At 40.6% G+C, this 18782-nt stretch overlaps 1 protein-coding gene across 1 annotated transcript in view; it reads left to right on the plus strand.

Annotated features, from left to right (window-relative positions):
* SPPL3 (signal peptide peptidase like 3) overlaps nucleotides 1-18782 on the plus strand; it is a 61573-nt gene that overhangs the window by 26676 nt on the left and 16115 nt on the right. Inside the window, exons 2-3 of the mRNA XM_064522263.1 lie at nucleotides 5636-5713; nucleotides 16531-16619. Of these exons, the coding sequence (XP_064378333.1) occupies nucleotides 5636-5713; nucleotides 16531-16619 (167 nt within the window). The remainder of the gene's footprint in view (nucleotides 1-5635; nucleotides 5714-16530; nucleotides 16620-18782) is intronic.

Here is an 18782-nt window from a genome sequence, read left to right on the forward strand (position 1 = left end):
GATGAAGAGTGCCATATTGATTGAAAGAAAAGTCATGGCTTTTCCAGTGGGTTGAGGAGTATTTGAAGCTGTGTGGTTGCTTCTCGAGCAGCCACGTCTTTCCGAAACTGAAATACGCAGCTGAATGCAAGTCTGGATCCTGTTTCCCCGCCTGTGCATGGAGTAGGATGGACCCTGCCAGTTCCGAAGGAGTTTGTGTGTGCAGAAAAAGCGTGGACTAAAGCTCCAGGCGGAAGGACTTAGGTTGGATGTCAAGAAAAGTCCTGTGATTTCACTAGTGACTGTTTTAAACAATCGGTGAGGGGTAAATGTTCATCGTGACCGACTGATTGAATTATTACTTACTCTTACTTTGGGGAAAGACAATGAATTAAATGATCTGCTGACATTCCCATCAGTGCTGTTTTCTGCGATTCTGTGAAAGATGTCTGCGAGTTACAGATCTGATCCCTTTAAGCAAAATAAAAAGCCTGTCTAATATATTCTAGTGCCTCTTTAGACTAGCCTATCTAGTATGTTTACCTTCCTTTAATAGTTTTAATTTTCTTAATCTTGAAAGTGCTTGTATGCTATGATCACTGATGAGCAAAAGCACTTAATGAAATGCAGTTTTCCCTCTTCATGTAAGCTTTAGTGAAGGTAGTTCATCTATTGCATTTTTCTGGCTGATGTGATTCATTTGTTGCTGTATTGCTTGTATTCTGCTATATGTACAGTAAATGCAGCAGAAGTTTATCTTGCTGTTGTAACAGATTTTGTACAATAATGATTCACGTCCAAGGTCGCCGGTGGGCATTGCTGCGGAAACGGGCATTGCGTGCTTCTCCCTCCCCTCTCAGCAGCATTCGTTACAATTTCTCCTGCACCTGGAAGTGAGGGGACCGGCTTTTGCTGTTGAAACATTGAGGGGTCCGGTTTATCACATCTACATTTAGTAGACAGCTTGTGTAAACAAGAAGAGGTTTTTCTCTCAGTTGCACCAAGCTTTCCTGGCCTTCGAGGCGAAAGGTTTGGGGGGTATTAAGCCACTGCTGCCAATGGAGAGAGAAGGCCGTTCCCTTGTGCTGTGCTTTGCTTCCCTGCGGTCAGACACAAACCAGACCAGGCGCCTGATCCATCTGGAAGACCTTCCCCTGCTTGCTCAGTTGTCGTTCAAGCAGACAAGTCCTCTGATCTCGTTTTCCACGTGGCGTGAGGAATGGTTGTGCTGCTGGGGATGAAGGAAGAGAAGTCACCAGATGTCTGGCGAAAGGTGAAAACAATCTTGCTTCTGTAATGGCAGTGCTGGCTTATGGTCACGTCATACTGTGGCCCGAGACAGGCAGGTTACGCAGAGGTAACGATCTGTGCTGTGGTCAGGTTTGGTTCCCAGTTCTGCTGTCGTCTCCGGTTCCTCGTAGAACAAAATGGGTTGCAGACAGCGATCGCTCGGAGCTGAGCGGAAGGAAGTGCCTCGCTTTGCCGCAGGGACGCCTGCCGCTGGTTTGGAAGGGCTGTCTTTTTTGGAAATTGCTTTTCTTTTGGTGGTAAAGAAAAGCTGGGAAAAAACAAGGTGTATGTATTTACTGGGTAGTTTTCCTGGGCAGAAATGCAAAAGAAATGATAAAACCAGAGGAACTGAAAAATGTTTATGGAGTATGAGAATGGTAGGGGTAAAGTGGTTTTTATATAAGAAATTGCTAAGCAGCCAGATGGCCGAAGCCACGTAAGGTGAATGCTCGCAGAGAAGAAAGGTGATCTTGGACATATGGCTGCTGGTACGGGGAAGGAGCTTGTGGGTGACTCTGATTTAACGCTGTTACTGTTGTCGTTGCAGCTTTTATTATCCTGTTAACATCTTCCCTGGCTGAGAATGAAGTGGGTCTCTATTCCCTCGGGAATACAGGAGGAGTTCTTCTTTTTTTTCCCCCAGAAGAAGGGAGCGCGTTGCCTGCAAGGCTCGCTGTCACCCATGTAGCCTGTTCTGCGCGCTTACCGTTTGGGCAGGGTGGCCGTGGCGGTGCGGCTCGGTGGCTGGGCATCCCGGGGATCGCTCGTAGGTGCAGGTCCGCGGGGCAGCCTGTGCCAGGCTGGAGCGCTCGCTGCGTCCGTTGTTGTGGGGACAATACCCCCGCTGTCGGGCTGCGCGGCTGACACGCAGGACGTGCTGCCGAACAGTGCTTGCTGTGTCTCCGTCTTGGCATGCCCCGGCACGCTCGCTGCCGAAAGCACTTGCCCGTAAAACCGCCAGAAAGAAATGCCTAATGGCTGAGGAGTTATTAAAATTGGCCTCAGCCTTGGAAAAAGGTGCAGGTCCTGAGTGTGATCTCAGGATCTAGGACAGGCTTCGGGGAAATTATCTCCCTGGCGTTAGCCGATGGAGGGAGTTCACGGAGAAAAGTAAACCATCCGTGCATTAGGTTTCATTAAGTGCTGGAGTTCAGCAGTTAATTCTGGTCATTAGTTACTTGACTGAGTCAGCAACAAGCTTTCTGATAGCCTGATTAAATAGCTTCTGAAGCAGCCTCCTTCCAGGGGGGTTGGATTTGAGGTGCAGTGGCGTAAGGCTGCTAAATAATGTGCTCCACTGGGAAAGCCAGCAGTGTCTTCATGTCCAAGCAGAGCTTTGCCTGCATGGTAGAGCTTAGAAAAGGGTTGGTACTTGTTCTTGTAATATGGCACACAGATGAGCTGCAGCAATGAGAAGAATCCGTCAGAAGACAGCAATCATTAGCATAATCTCAGCCGGTATTAATTTCCAGAATAAGAATGAAGCAGAACCATTTTTTCTTTGTGGGTTGCCATGTAGGAAGTACTAAGAATTGCTTCCAAAATCAGTATTTAAGTCAAAGGACAGCTTTTATGCACAGATTTGTTACAGATATTTTCCATGCATAAGTTTCCACTGTTTGTTCTGAGATTAAATATTTAATTTTATAAAAGTACCTCGTTAAAAGTACCCTGGTTAAATGTTACTGCACAAAGAATACTACAACTTCTGACAAACTTTGTAAGTGTGTGTGTGGGGGTGGTGGTTTTATTTTTGGCTGATCCCCTTTGAGAAAAATGTAGCACTGCTGCATACTCCTGTAGCCACACATGTAAACGTGCATACTGGCAATATGTTTCTGGGAGGGTCCAGTTGTATGCATATGGCATCTGCTGGCTTGTAGATGGTCATTTAAATTTCAAGTAAAAATATAAATGGGTTTGCAGGTTGCTGTCTGGCATTTTGAATTGTATTCAAAACTGTGAACTAATCTTACTTCTCAATTCTGTATGTAATTCAGTAATTTAGTGATTATCCCTATTCTAGATTAAGGTGTTAGGAAGTGTTAATTAGGGATCAAGGGTTTGGGTCTGTTAATGTACTGTCCGGTGCTTTAGGACAGCAGATTTTAGGAAGCAGTTCCGTTCTCGGGTATTGGGCAATACCTTCTGTAACTTGGGGAAATGAAATGTTAAAAACACTCAGGCTTTTGGTACCATCAGATCCACCATCGGATCCACCTGAAATTATTCTTGGAGTTTGCTTGTGGGCAGCGTGTGTTAGAAACTTTGCATGGGATCTGGCACATCTGAGCTGCTTCAGGATTCCCGCAGCGCAGTTATCTGCTTGTGCCTCTTATTTGGTATTGCTCCATCTCCAGTTGCTTCAAGAAGGGAAATGCGCGTACATCTCCTTGGCCCTATTTTCTGGGGTGTCAACAGGCATGAGTCTTCCCAGATCATCATCCTGATACCAGCATTGAGTTTTTAGGATGTCCCGCTCAGAGATCGCTATGCAGAGAAGTTAGGAAATACTGCTAGGTCTGCAGTGAGCGTATAATTAAAATATTGCGCTATTTTTGTGCAGACTGGAAGCACTTTACTTGTGGTTTCTCCCTTGCTTAGAATTGGCAGATAGCTGTTGTAGTCATCGCTGCAGTGTATCAGTGGGGTTATGTTATTTTAGATCATTATTTAGAATAATTTTACTTCTATTCAATTTCTTCCATTGTACCAAAGCGCCTGCAGTTTTTAATACAAACCTAAATGGGTTATGCACGGGATTGATCCATGATTCTTGTAGCATCCTTATTTTATCTGTTTTATAAATCTTTCTAACATTTAGAACCTTTGATAGTAAGTACTAATGTTTAGTGATTATGATGAAATGGCATTTTAATTATTATAGCTTTCAAAGTTGCCACTGAATGATGAATTAGATATAAAACATCATTCACGACTCCACAAATACTTTTGAGATGAATATATAATTTTATGAACATCAGTTAATAAAGTTCAGTGCACAGCTCCAGCGATGCCTCATCGCAGTTGAGATTGTGTTCGGTCGTTTTGTTCTCCCTCCCGAATCTGGAGCTCCAGCGATTCTTTTAATAGCAAAATTCCGCTATTTATTCTCGAATCCAAACAGGATGTGAAGTTTCCTTTTCCTCTGAGCTCCAGGTTGGGTGAGGGAAATCTTCCCCTGGAACTGAGCTAGCAACGAGACGTGAAGCCGGTGTGCAGCACCTGAGGGGCAGTTAGATGTGCTGATTATTAGTGCTTACTTACATATTACGCGTGTTTGCAGTTTGCTCTAGTGATCGTCATGGATGCTTTTCAGAGCTCTTTTGCACAGCCTTGAAAGCACAGGGCAGACATGGCCGAAATGTAAAAAATGTAAAGCTTAAGAGCATCTTTTTGTGGTGGTCAGCTTTACGAGCAAAGAATACATTTGCTTTTCACTTTTAGTGTGGGGTAATGTTAAAGTTAGTCATGGTAATTAATAAAAATAATTAGTTTCCCATTTCTTAAAAGCGTATTCCACGAGTACCTAATTTCAATCTGTTTTTCAGTAATGTTTAACATTAAGTTTCTATAGTGGGAAGTTCATGTTTGTTTTTATATATTAAAAATGTGTTTATTTTAAAGTGTCTGTCTAGCGTTACGGTAATTGTCTCTAAATTGCTTTTGCATTGCGGATGGGATGAGTGGCTCTTTAACTGTCTTGTATCTTTAGTACTAATTTGCTTAGTGGTATTTATTTTGGAATTATCACATAATTCAATTATCTGCGTTCCATATCCATAGTTTTTTTTGAAGCTGGGCCTTTTAGTGGGTGTTCAGAAATGTTTAGCTGTCTTTTTTGTAGGTTAAGACCCATGAAATTTATCCTTTTCTTTTGCTTTTGCCCCAGGAGCTGCTTGGGGTTGTGCCGGGACTCCCTCAGCTGCTGCTTGTGTGTGTGTGTCTTCCCCCAACCACCCATATTTCAACTTACTATTATCAGTTCAGCCATATAAAAATCTCGAGGAAGACTGGTTGTTGTTATTTACATGCGAGGTGCATGAGTCGCATTGCTTACAACTGAAGCAGTTTTGGTGTGCTGGGGCAAAAAAGTCTGGATGTGGTGAATTTAGAGCGAGTTACCGCAAGCCCTTTGGAATTATGCTTTGAGTGTTTTGCATACCACGGTCTTGAATATAAAAGCTTAATTTACAAGCCACAGATAAAATTTTCCTAGATGACATGAGATTTTTAGAAATAGCCGCTGTAAAGACTTGTTATCCAATTCTCTGTTGGTATTATGATAAGAAAAAGAATTAGCAAATGACACCAGGGAAATGAATACTCATAATGACACAAGTGCCTTTCTTTTTCCCAATTCTAGGGCATATTCCCTTGTGGATTCCAGTCAAGTGTCTACTTTTCTGATTTCTATTCTCCTCATAGTCTACGGCAGTTTCAGGTAAGATTTTTCTTTAAGCTTTTATAGAATTCTTCCTTTTTAAATAAAAATATCTCAACAAGTGACTGAATATAGTTTATGCCTTTTGTTTCATTGTATCTTTGTCCAACTAATGGCCAATGTAAATAAGATACTTCTTGGTTCTTAAAAGGAAATAGAAATGGAAGAAAATGTAGCTAGCTGCGTTTTCTGAAAGCCATAATTGTATGACTAATCAAGTTACAAGCATATGTAAGATGACTTTGAAGTTAGTCCTTAAAGACAGATCTTTAAAATTGTATTTTAGAGGATATAAAAGAATTGTTGAGAGAAATGAACTTAATGTTTATGATAGTAGTATTTTTTACGTAATATTTCAGTGTTGTCTGTCTGTGTGTCCATTTTTTCTTTGCAACAAAATCTTGTTAAAGGGAGGTTTCCAAGTCTCCGTGCTCTTTACTGAAGCGTGAAAAACAGCTTCATAGAGAAGTGGGAAACACCATCAGTGTTAAATTCCAGCAGAATGGCATATAGGATATGTTCGAATCTTCAAAAATTAAATTGACCCTATTTTAAGGGGCTCGGGTATAGTTTAGAGAGTACTTCGTTGTCCCTCTAAACTTACGTTTTGTATCATGTACCATTTGTTTTACTGTTTTTAATGTAAGGGCACCTAAGGAGTGAGGTTCATACTGATGCACAGAAGAAGAATTACAGCATGAAAGCATCATTTCTTTCAAACTTGAGTAGAGCATGATTTTCTACCCAATTTTTGAAGAACATTGCTTCATTTAACAAGTCTATGATAGAGGGCCTTACATGCATTGTAGAGTCTCTGAATTGCTTTGAATATTTCTGAAACAGATTTTATCCAAGGTCATACATATAGTGTATGTAGCAGGTGTTAGGGTAAGAGGTTTTAAATCCCCATCATAAGTTAAGCAAATTATATAATGAAAGAGACAATTTTTTATAAGAGTTGCCTGTTGCTGCCAGTGAGTATTAGGTAACAATGCTGCTGATGTTGGAGTTAAAATGGAAGTCTTTAGGAAGGCAAAATCTATAGATGTTGTGAATAAAAAGCAAGAAAATGTTTTATTCGAATAGCAGTTGGTAAACTTTTTTTTTTTTTCAAGTTTTGAATCAGTCTAGCATATAGGTGAGGGACTAACTGAAGTGAGTATTATGGAGAAACAGTTTTCAATTTTTGACTATTTGAACTTATGCAGTTGTGTTAAAACCAACTATGGCTCCACAAGAGTCCTTAACTTTTATTAAAAATAAAATTCAGTTGTGAAAACCTAATGCAATATAAAATAGGAATACTTGAATTTAAATTGCCTATCTTTCTTAGAGCTCCTCGCTCTTAAAAAAAAAAAAAAAAAAAAAATCCCCTGTTCTTTACCATGTTATTCCTGTATACATGCACTCTTTTACCGTCTTGTCCCAAGATTTGCACTTAAATCAGCTCATTTGACAAGAACTGTGAACTTTAGAAGAATCCAGCTTACTGGGTGCAATGGTGGAATGGAACGGTGGTGGACAGAAATAAGTTGAGGAAATGCCCTGTTGCAGTCCGCTGCTTTTGCATGTATCCTGACAACCCCAAGATGCAAGCTATCGCAGACCAAGATAGGGTTCCACAGTTTTGAAATTAATTCCCTAAGATTGCCTATATTTAGCTTTTTAGGAGATAAAGCTGAAACCCATGGTTATGATGGTGACTTGGGCAAATTTCCATTCCATTTGGTCAGCAAGTGAGGTCAAAAGCTTTTTTGCAGAAAACTGTGGAGTAGTGTTAACAAAAGGTTCAAAGGTATAATTAAGTTATTTAAGGAATTCAAGTGTGGTGGTAAGTTACAAGATGATTTTCATCTGGAAATTCCTAAAGTACTAAAATAAAAACTTCTGGCAAAGTAGGCGGAATAGCGACTTGCTGGAAAGAGGGAAGTTACCACTGAAAATGTATAAATGAAAACCATGATGTCTTCATCTAGATCTGATTGCTTTCTCTCATGATGCATTAAACAACAGAGCGATAGACCCTTGGGGTAAATCGAGGCCAAGTTATTTCTGAGAATCTCGCTCTGCCAGTTGTTACTCCTTTAGGAAATTAATGAAGTAGCTTATAATTGGTAGCTTTTATTTTATGTAGTAATATGTTGGAACAGGCATGTTCAACATGGTCTTAAAAGCAGGTCAGTATTTCTGTTGTTTAAAATTTTCCCATTAGATAGGATTGGAGAGAAGCTAGGTTGACTCAGTCGTAAGTTTTGTTGTTAAGACTTGTTACCATTTTGTAAACTTAGGTTGGACTCTCATTCAAGTTCTTGTGTTCTTTACTACTTTTTATTGGTTGTAAATAGTAAGGCAGTAACCTTACTAACACTTGAAGTGCATATTCTGATACCTTTAGTGACAAATTCGGTAATAGATCAGCAGTTGTCAAAGGACACGTAATGTGCCCTTCAGGATCTTTAGAACTAGTGTCGTGTTTCAGTAAAGACAAGGATGTAATACTCTAACCTTGAAATCAGATGTTGGTTATGTGGAGCTAATCTGTTGAAAGAGGAAACACCCTTTATCGCTGCTTGATAAATTTGTCACCTTTGTGCAGAAAGGCGCTCGGTAATGCGTGGTGGCCACCTCAGGAAGCTGGTTGTCCAAGGTGGGTGGGAGCTAACGAGTCACTCCACGGATGTGTGCTGGAAGGCAGGCCGCTCGCTCGGCGGGGCTGTGACTCCTGCCTGAGTCAGAGGGAGATGAGTGGGGGGAATGTTAGCAGGTAATATGATAAAATTAGGATGTTTTCCAGGTTGGATTTGTTTTATTGCAGCCAAAATAGTCTCTATCTTCATCACTTCCTGGGATGGAGGGGGTGTTTTTGTGCCTGGTGACGTACCTGGCTGATTGTCAGTTTACGCTTTTCTGTTGAATTAGATAGGGTTTCTGCTGTTTCAGGAAGTCTCCTTATTCTTTGCTGCATTTGTAGTCTCAGACCACATGTTCTTAAGATGTCACGGTTTAGTTGTTATGGAGCACGAGGCTTCTTTTCATCCCGCATGAATGTAATATGTGTTTTTTGAAAGATCTGGCATTTAGTTCTGTTCTTACTAAGAAACAGATCCTGAACAATATCCTATGCATATGATGGCAATTAAAACCTCAGGAGGAAGAAAACATCCTGGGATGTGAGTCTGTCTTTCATCTTTTACAGCACTGTGAAGGAACAGGCTTATCTTGGAAGGGGTTATGAGTCCATTCAGATGTAGAAAACCTGGAAGGAATAAAGCTGTACAGCTGAGGATGCAGATCCCTTTGGACACCCCCTCGCGAACTGACAAGTTGTGTGTCTGGAGTTTTGTAGTTTCTGAAAGGAACCACTAGAAACCACTGCAAAAACAACTAGCCTTTATGGTTTTATTAATATTGTGTTTATATCTAATGTATTATTATTCACACATTTTAACATGTGTACTTTAAAAAAATGTGCATCTTCATGTAGTAGCAGTGTAATTAACTATTGCAGCAAGTTATCTGTTGAGAATGAGAGATACGGATACATAACTTATATGAAGAGATACTTCAGACATTACTTAGAGACATCAGGCCGTGTAAGTGGTACACTTATTTTTGTAGTCTTAATTGTTGAAAGAATAGGACCTTGAGAAAAAACTAAAATCTTTATTAACACAGTGCTCCAAAATGTGATATAAATGAAAAAAATGCCTTCCTGCTTTTAACTTGTCTGACATATACCCGGTTCATTGGAATTGGTAGCGCATCATTTGTTCAAGCTAGTAGAGTTTTAGATTGTTCTTGCTTGCAAAATCTTAATGCGTATTTGAATTTACCTCAGTAATACGGTATACCACTAATTTTAAAACTTTTTATAAATAAGATAAAAGTTGACCTATTAGACTACTAAAAACACTTCTTTCTAGTATCTGTATTCTGTTGCTTTTCATTTTAGTAAGTTAAATTCTTGCATTTTTCTCATTTCATATTTGCAGTAAAGGCAGGTCTATATTACAGATTGCTAACATAATTTTTAAGCACAAAAGTAAAGCTGTGACTAGGATACGTAATTCTAGCTAGCTGTTCAGAAGTGAGCCTTGTACTACTTATTAGCAATTTGAGATAATTTTTACCTGAAAGAAAAGGTATCATATTGAAGGATTCGGTGTCCGGAATCATAATAGATAGCTTTCAGAGTTGTTTGCTTTAGTACCAGAATAACAGTTTCAGTGGAAGGATTTAATTGGCATACAATGTTGTAGTGTGGGTTTTTAATCTATAAAGATCCTTTTAGTTTTGACCTCATAGCTGGAAGCTAAATTTGAAAAGTAGCTTCAGCTTCTGAAATGCTGCTGTGTCCCCTTCCCCCGGCCCCCATTAAGGGCACCGTGGGCATATTTTAGAAAACGATGTTGTTGTTGCCTGACATGTACAGCATATATTGCCTCTCCAAGTAGAGGTCAATAAAATCAGGTTTTATTCTCTGATATCTCTGCAAGTTCCTGTCTTTCACCTTTCAAATGACAATATCCATCATATAGACATATATTTTGGTTTATTCTTATCTTCTGTCTTGAATAACTTAAGTTTAAAGGGAGATCAAGACCTCTGTCTTTTTGAAATTGCTGGGGGGACATGGCCTTCTGACAGATAATGTATTAAAAATTCTTAATAATTAGCAGAGGTAGAATCCTGTTTGTAATCTTCCAATTATCTGTAAAACATTTAGAAAAGGGATAGATTTGCCCCGGGATAAGGGAAGAACTCTGTTTGAACTTGAGGAATTAGAGGAGTTTAATTGGTGAGCGGCCGAGAGAAGAACGGAGCTGTCCTACGGGAGGAAGAGAGCAGCACCTGGCTCTTCAGTTAACCTTCGTACTGTAGGAGGTGGATTTGGTTTCTAATTCCCGGTCAGCAAATAGAGTTATTGGGGTATTGCTGGCAAACTGCTTAAACAGAAGTGCAGTAATAGGATCAGAAGGAATTGGGAGGGTGAGTAATCAGGGTAAAATCCATGTGCTTGTTGCATCTCATCTAAGGCACGAGGTTTCGACAGACCCAACGATAGCCTTGGTCCACTGTCAGTCCCGCAAGCAGCGTTTGCCAAAAAAATACCCTCAACCCCTCCCCAGAGAGTCAGAGGAATAGATCCAGGGTAAAGTCCCCATCCAGAATGAAGTGCACAGCTTAGAAGTTGAGACCTGCGTCTCTTGCTGTGGGTGGAAGAGTGTTTCCTTCCTACGGCTGTGCTGGGTCGGGAGTTTGAGCTTCGAGCCGTTCTGCGCTGCTCCCCCGTACGCTTTTGGACCGTCCCTCAGGCCTTGAACTCGATATACTTTCTTATAGTCTGTCAAAAGGGTGAGTGTAATCTTTTGAACAGTTACAAGCTGTGAATTGTATGCAAATGTACTGTTTCGTCATGGATTTTTAAATGGGCAAGCTTAGCCTGGAAGAGTGTTATTTCCTATGGGTCCCTGCTAGACAGTCACCTACCCTTGCACAAGTGCTCGCTGCTGTTTTCTCCAGTCTTCTCCGTGATTTTGAATGATGGAGTTACTTTGCAGGCAGGTAACAGCTAAATCTTTTCCTGTCCTATCACATACCCAAACATGATCCCTCCTCATATGTAAAGCCTGATTTAACACATCATGTACCTGTTCAAGTATCTGGTTTTAAGCCAAATTGTTACGTAGGTGCTTCTCAAACAGAATGCAGCCCAGCTTTGTTTTGCAGGTATGTACAGAAGAAATTGCACTGGTTTTAAGTATAAATAAATTAGATAAATATATAACACATATTACTAATGGTTTGACTTTTTATGTATATAAGGTGGTTTGCTCCCTGCTTCAGAATCAGTGACGAGGGCCCTCACATATCTTTGCTGTGTTTGCCAGATAATGTAGGATTAAAGTGCAAGCTTTATCTCCTGTCTGCGGATGAAAACTGATCTTCTCATGCTGCAGACTGTCTGACCTTCCCGCATTAAGTGTGTAGTGCTTTGGAGGCCCCAAGCCAGTAGATTAATTTGTGGTACCAAGGAACAATGCATATCGGTTGAATTTTTCTATTTTTTTTTCCTACTCTGCCTTGTTTATTCAGGTATTTAGGTTGCAAGTTCTATGGGATAAGTCCTTTTCTTGGTTGGTTCTTCAGCAGTGCTGCACAACCATGATGAATCCACGTTCCTGGTCTTCATTAGTTAGCAGGCTTTTGTGCATGCTACATTTGAGCTGAATATGAAATTTCAAAGGAGGCGTAAGAACTTTAGACTTAGCTGTATGGAAATGATTCCAAATATTCAAATAAAATGTGTGACTAATTCTGGTAATAGAGTGTGAGGTAATAAAAATAGCTTATTTATTTCTAGCTGAAAGAAACTTTAACCAAGTTTCTGAGTTTATCTTACCATAACATTTTTCTTGGCTGGTAATATTATGCATGTGCTTTTCACTTGCTGTATATATGTGTTTGTTGGTATGCTTGTATGTATGTTCCTTTCCCTACATAAGTTTTATAATTTTCTGTTATTTTTGTGAGTTTTGTAATAGCTTTTTTAGTAGAAAAAAAAGTTATCTTTGCTAGAATACAAACTTTTCCCCATGTGATGTATTTAATATAGATCTAATTTTGAGGAAGTTTTTTCAGCTTCCTCCATAAGGCAGCTTCTAATCTTTGTTTAAGGCTTCCTCACTGTGCTCACAAATGTCAGTCCTTGTTTCTTCCTGGTGTGTTTGGACCTCACACTCAAATATGTTCATCTTAGGCAGATCTGATAGGGGCTTGGGAAGGAGGAGGCTCTGCCTGGCCAATAAGTAAAATATTCTGAGAAATGCTAGTGGTTTATATTGATATAAGAGAATCTGGCCTCATTCAGAGCTAATGAGCTATATACTTTTATGGGTACATATATTTCCCATATACTGTTTTGTAAAGTACCACCAGGAGACTTTGTGTTACTCTACTAAACAACATTGAGATTAGGTGATATAAGAAAGAAATTTCTCCTAATTTTTGTGTTAGGTTTAAATTTGCTGTGTAGTTTGAATAGACATGGGAAGCAACTGGTGTCTTCTGTCTCTAGACGCTGGGTAACTAAAGCATGTGTGTAAAGGAAAAATAGTTCAAATAGTGTTCTCGTGGTTGGCTTGATGCCTTGACATTTACAGAAATCAGGATACATGTTTCACAGTGAAACTTTTAGAGAAAGGACGTGCTGGGAGTTCATGAGCATCTGCAGTCCGGCGCTGGCAGAACCGAGCGGAGGTCGGGGCTGGCCTTTCCGCTGGGCTGAGCGGGGATGGTCTGGCACCTCAAACATCTGCTGCAGGCGAGGTGCTCTTATCAGAGACACGTGATTTAAGCGAGCTTCCCTCATCTAGGGAGCGAAAACACTTTTGCATGTACTTTCTGCCATTATTTCCCTTTTTCTTAATCCCCCTGCAGCTCTTGCATTGGAACTCGCCCTTTTATCTCACAAGTGCATTTGCAAAGCCACAGTAACAACATTAGAGCATGTGGCATATTTTAGCCTCTCGGTATATAATTTGCATTGAGATCTGATTGAATTAAACCACCTCAGACCCGTGACTGATTCCGATTCTAGTTTTTATTTGGAGCAATCAGAATCTGGCAATTCCCTGACAGCGCCCAAGTCTCGCGGCCCCACAGCCTCCAGTATGGGGGTCTGTCTGCTGAGTGGGGCGGGGAGGAACTTCTCTATACGTTGCATCTGCAAGGGACTCTTTAGATATATCCTTGCTTTCACGTTTCCTCTGTTGTTTCGTCAGAGTATTTTCCTGCAGGGTTTCCCTGAAGCGTTATTGCAGTGGGGAGTAGCGATCCATAGTTCAATCTGAACTTTTACGGTACTAGTGTGCCAGCAGCTTACTCATTCCTTCGGCCTTGGCGTAACCCGCCTGAGCGTTTCCCCGTGGGAGGCGAAGCCGTGCTGCCGCTGGAGCACTGTGCTGGAAACGTTACCAGCTGGAGCTGTTAGGACACCCAGAAGAAACAACTGTGCAGCTTCTTGCCTGATAGGAGCTGCTGGCTAAATGCTGCCCTTGGAGCCCCACAAAGATTTGAACAAAAAAGCAAATGTTTCTCAGCTTGCTACTTCTTTACAGCCCAGTCGTTCTCAGTGTAGCTTGTTCTACAGTATCAGCCTTTAACTTTCTTGAAGGACGTTTCTGTGATCACTTCTCAGTCTTTTTTGCTTGGGCAATTATTAGCAGCAGAGGGAAGGGCCAAATTATAAAATGGTTGCAGATTATTTGGGATTTGGCTTGGAGCAGCAGCTCCATTGCTAAGTGAAAGTAATCTCCAAGTTTACGCCTAGTATCGAGGTAGGGATGTTTATCGGTAACGGGATAATTGCTGATGCTGTTGCAGTGAGAGAAACGGGGCTGAAGTTGTTTGTGAGCAGTAGAACTAATAGCTGCTTTTCAGTTTTCTGTGCTGACGGCAACGTCCCTAAATTACGAGGAGCTCCTTGATGCCGTCGTCGGACCGATGGTGTGGAGTTCTTGCTGAGCTGCAGTAATTCAAAGGGAAATGAAATGCAGCTATGAGAGAATTGCCTTGTTTGGGTGACTCTTGGATCGAGGCCTGGAGGGCTGTCAGCCTGCTCCTGGATTTTGATAGTTTGAGAAGAGAATTACAGGGCTACAGTGGATTAATGGGGAAAAATGAAACGGGGTCGGAGGATAAAGGCGCCCCAAACGACACGCAGAGCAGAGGGAGCTTTAGAAATGTGAGCACTTAGCTGAGAAGACCCGGCTCATTTGCAGGGATTCTGGTGTTCGCTATTGCCTCTTTGTATTTTTGGTAACTTCTTAGCTGATGATTCATCATCGGCACAGAAGCGCTGTATGTCCAAGGTTGAAGGTTCCTCATATTTTGCTGGGGCCCCAAAGCCACTTCAGTTTCATCCTGCTGTTCGGGCGTACCTGCGTAATAGGAGCAGAGGGAACAAAATATTTTTAAAGCTGGAAGGTGCTCCCCTTGGCTCCGCTCTGCGCGTGTTTGCTTGTGCAAACCCCGTACGTGCTCCGTTTCAGGCTGTAACTGCAGCTCAAAACTGCTCCGCTGTGCGCTGCGATAGGTAACCTTTACACTCGCGCGAAATACTGACACCTACAGAAGTGTATAAAAGATTGTAGTGTGTTTTTTCCCTAGCTGACAAAGTAATAGCACTTGCTTACTTTGCATAGCAAGATTACTAGCAGCTTAACTTAAAGAGGAGTTTAATACCTGTTGACCTGGAAGTTTTAGGAAAATATTTGGTATTTGGTACTGCTGCAGACCTACGACGAAAGTTGTGCAGTGCTCCTGGTGGCTCTCAGTAGCTGCTTTGAAGAAATATATTTACATCTGAGTCGTGGATAACATGCATGTAAGGGAATGAGAAACGATCACTGTAAACCTGATTGCCAGTATTTTTTTTTAATACTACCTGGAATTTAATGATAGAAACAATTGCTGTCCCAGAGAGATCTTAAAGGAAATTGCACTATTTCAAGAAGTTAAGCCAAAATTTGTTAGAATATAGTTCAGGAGTTGCATCAAAGGACAGGACTGTGGCAAAAGTGGTACAATACTGTATTGTTTGGGATTTTTTTAAGTGTATGTATCAAAAGGACAAAGGTGAATCAGTTAGAATTGAGCTGGGTACATAGGGGAAGGCTGTCAGCTCCTATGGATGAAATTAGTATCAGTTTGTGCTCGTTGTTCTGGGTTTCCTCTAGTCATCTGTTCTGTGTGTATCTCAAATGTCTATCTGGCTACTTTCTAGGCTTTGCTGAAACTCTTTCAATTAAGCAAGACCACGTATTCAGCAGAGAATTGCAAGCTAATAGTGGTCGTAATTCATAACAAGAGTTTGAGGAAGGAAATAATAAATATCGTTTTAAAAATGTAACTGAACCGCACTAGTTATATTTGAATGAAAAGGATCAAAATGAGAACTTGGAAAGAGTTCAGATACCTCAGAGTTGAAACTTTTATTGTATTTCCATCACATTCTGCACTTCAAAGTAATTCAGGTAAAAAGTATCTCTGTTGCAGTTTGTTGTTGTTAACACTTGCCAGTTCAGGCAATGCTGTGACTAGTCTCACTGTGAGAACCTGTGTGATTTGGTGCCTCATCTAGACCTGTGGAGATTAAAAAAAAAAAAAAATTTCCAGCATGGCTTCAGTAGCGTGGAATAATTTTCTGTAAGGGTGTGTAAGGATTAAGGTATAATCCTCTAACATCTGGTTTTTAAAGGGGTTTGTAGATGTGATTTTTTGTAGTATGCAACATATGGTGTTATATTAGGATACTGAGATCACTGTTTGTACAGGGTTTTGTGCATGTGAGTTTACCCTTTGCTCTGAGCCGTGAGCTCCCCGCACTCATTTTACTTGCCTGTTTGCTTTCCGGTAGGTAAGTACTGGACCATCTTGTATATGTCGTTGGGGTACCAGAGATGATGCAATTTAAAGTATAGAAGAGAGTGTCTAGCAGAACCAGGAGCAAGAACTCCTGCGCTACATCTCTGCCTTCTTTCTTGGCCAAAAGACAGTATTATCTTCTGTGAGAAGAAAGATAATATTATCTTATCAAAGGGGAATTAACTGGAGACATACTTTGGTTTCCAGTGGCCTGTAGAAACTAATCATGGTGCTCTGAGTATTTGTGTGTATGGTGTTTGTTCTCATAACCAGCATTAAAGTGCTTTTTCAGGGAGAGGGTGCTGTAGGAGGATGGGAATGAGACCATAGCTGATAAACCTAAGCAGGGGTTTGAAACTTGCCTATTAAGTTTGCTTTGTTTCCTGCAGGTCTCTTAACATGGACTTTGAGAATCAAGACAAAGAGAAAGACAATAGCAGCGCAGCTGGGTCTTTTAATGGCAACAGCACCAATAACAGTAAGGGTTAGCTTTACTCCTTATCTTTCTTTCATCACTTCAATGCGTGGCATCTTCTTTTACTTCATCTGGTAGTGCATTTCAGCCACATGCTTTGTAGATTCAACTGACACAATATTCTGTCTAGGCACTTAACCATTCTGCTGTGCATTAATACTGCTATCTAGTTCGTGCCCATGGAAACTGAATTTCATCCATCAACATTTCCATAAGGTATAGAAATTGCATGCTGCACAATTTGTCAGGTATTACTGGAAGTGGAGACGGCTTTACTTTTTTAATGCAGTTCTGAGAAGGGAACCTAACTTCTTTTTGTCTGGTGCTCGTCACTGTGACACATTAGCCTGTGCATTAACAAAGAGAGATTTGACCTGATGGTGTGCTGACAAGGGTCTATAAGGATGATTCAGCTTTATCAATAGAGAAATTGAAGTATAGATTTCACATGGCTTTGGGCAGCTCATTTATAGATGGACAACAAAGTATGTGCCTGCACACAATATATTCAGAGCGTGGATTAACTTGTCAACTACTATGCGGTGATTATCCCCTCTGTTACGGTATAAATAGATTGCAGGCAGCTTGGCCCTTTGAGATACGCTGTTTCGCAGGTGAAACTATGGACGCGAGCAGTTAAAGTGGAATGTGCTGTACACAATGTGCTGTATATTTACACTGTAGTTTACCTTGTGGTAATTTATATGGCCCTATTTTGAGAATAGACTCCAGAATGAATTGTTTCGGCAAATTTAGAGAGCAAGAATAAAGTGAGACGTGAGCGGTCCTGTGCACAAAGTCCTGAATGCTGAGGTTGCTTTGTTTAAAATAAATATGGCTTAAAAATTGTTAAATAAATAACATTCAACTACGCCAAACTGCACAGCTACAGCAAAGAGGTTGCAGTGTTTGGTGATTCATTAATGAACAGTTGCGGCTTTTGGCATCTGGGAATTAAGAGAAGACAGTCTGGGACTGGGAAATAAGCACATTAAGGGGATTAGCTGTCAAAATGATCAGAAGTGAAATGAAAAACTTTGACGTTTAACACTGCAGGCACTTATTCCCGTATGCCAAGGTGGTTTGTAGTATGTCATTTCTTTTTTCTCTCTCCTTTTTTTTTTCCCTCTTTTTTTTCCCTCCTTCCCCCCCCCCCCGCCTTGGGAAATTGAAGGGCATGTGAGTAAATTTTCTTTCCCAAAGCAGGAGGAACTAGATCTAAGCCACAGATTAGAATATAAGAATTTCTGTGTCTTAGCACTGTCATGACTGGATTGTCTGTATTGTACTTTCCTGTTTTGTACCAGACAAAAAAACATCGAAAACCCAAGTGACTGGGTTCTTCTGCTTTGTTTTTAAATTTTATTATGATGCTTATGTTTGAGAATAATAGATCGTTTATCTGAAATAATAAATGACTGTACAATGTCAGTGATACGGCTTCTGCGCCCATTGTTTAACTCGCTTGTTTATTAAAAAAAAAAAAAAAGGAATACTTGCTCACTGCTGCCTGGGTTCTGCTGTATGTCCCATGCTCCTTTGACAATTTTTGACATACTCAGATACACCGATAACTGAGTTCTGTAAGTAACCAGTTATTTTGACAACTTCCCACTCTTCCACAGAAAAATTACATGCACACACACATGCACGTACACACACACACTATGTGTATAGTTATGCTTGTGTGTGTGTGTGTGTATATATTATATATATTTTTTTCTGTTTGATAACCAGAAAGCTCATCCTTAAAATCCTGTGACTTAAAAAGTCCTGCTTAATACAGTGATGCCTAATTATTCTGGGATATCGTGGAGGTGCTAGGCTGGTGGTAGGTCCCATCTAGTTCAGAGCCATATATTAATTTGCATTAGAAACATCTTGGGTCCTTCTTAATGAAGTGACTGTTTCAGATGTTGCTCGTAGTTTTAATGCTGTACAAGTATCTCTTGTATTGCCTCTTTTTTCTTTTTTTTTTAGTCTAGTTACTACTCATGGCTTATTTTTTCACTCATGATCAGATGTGATTACAGAGACTGGTTAAGTATTAGTGTGAATTTGGGGGGATAGGTGGGCTTTTCAAAGTGTGTCAGTAGTACTAAAAATTTCTGGTAAAACACAGTAAAAATTGTGCTGTCCCATTATTAAAACCCCTCGTAGGCACAT

Source organism: Dromaius novaehollandiae, chromosome 17 (genome assembly GCF_036370855.1).
Source record: "Dromaius novaehollandiae isolate bDroNov1 chromosome 17, bDroNov1.hap1, whole genome shotgun sequence".
NCBI classification, from domain to species: Eukaryota; Metazoa; Chordata; class Aves; order Casuariiformes; family Dromaiidae; genus Dromaius; species Dromaius novaehollandiae.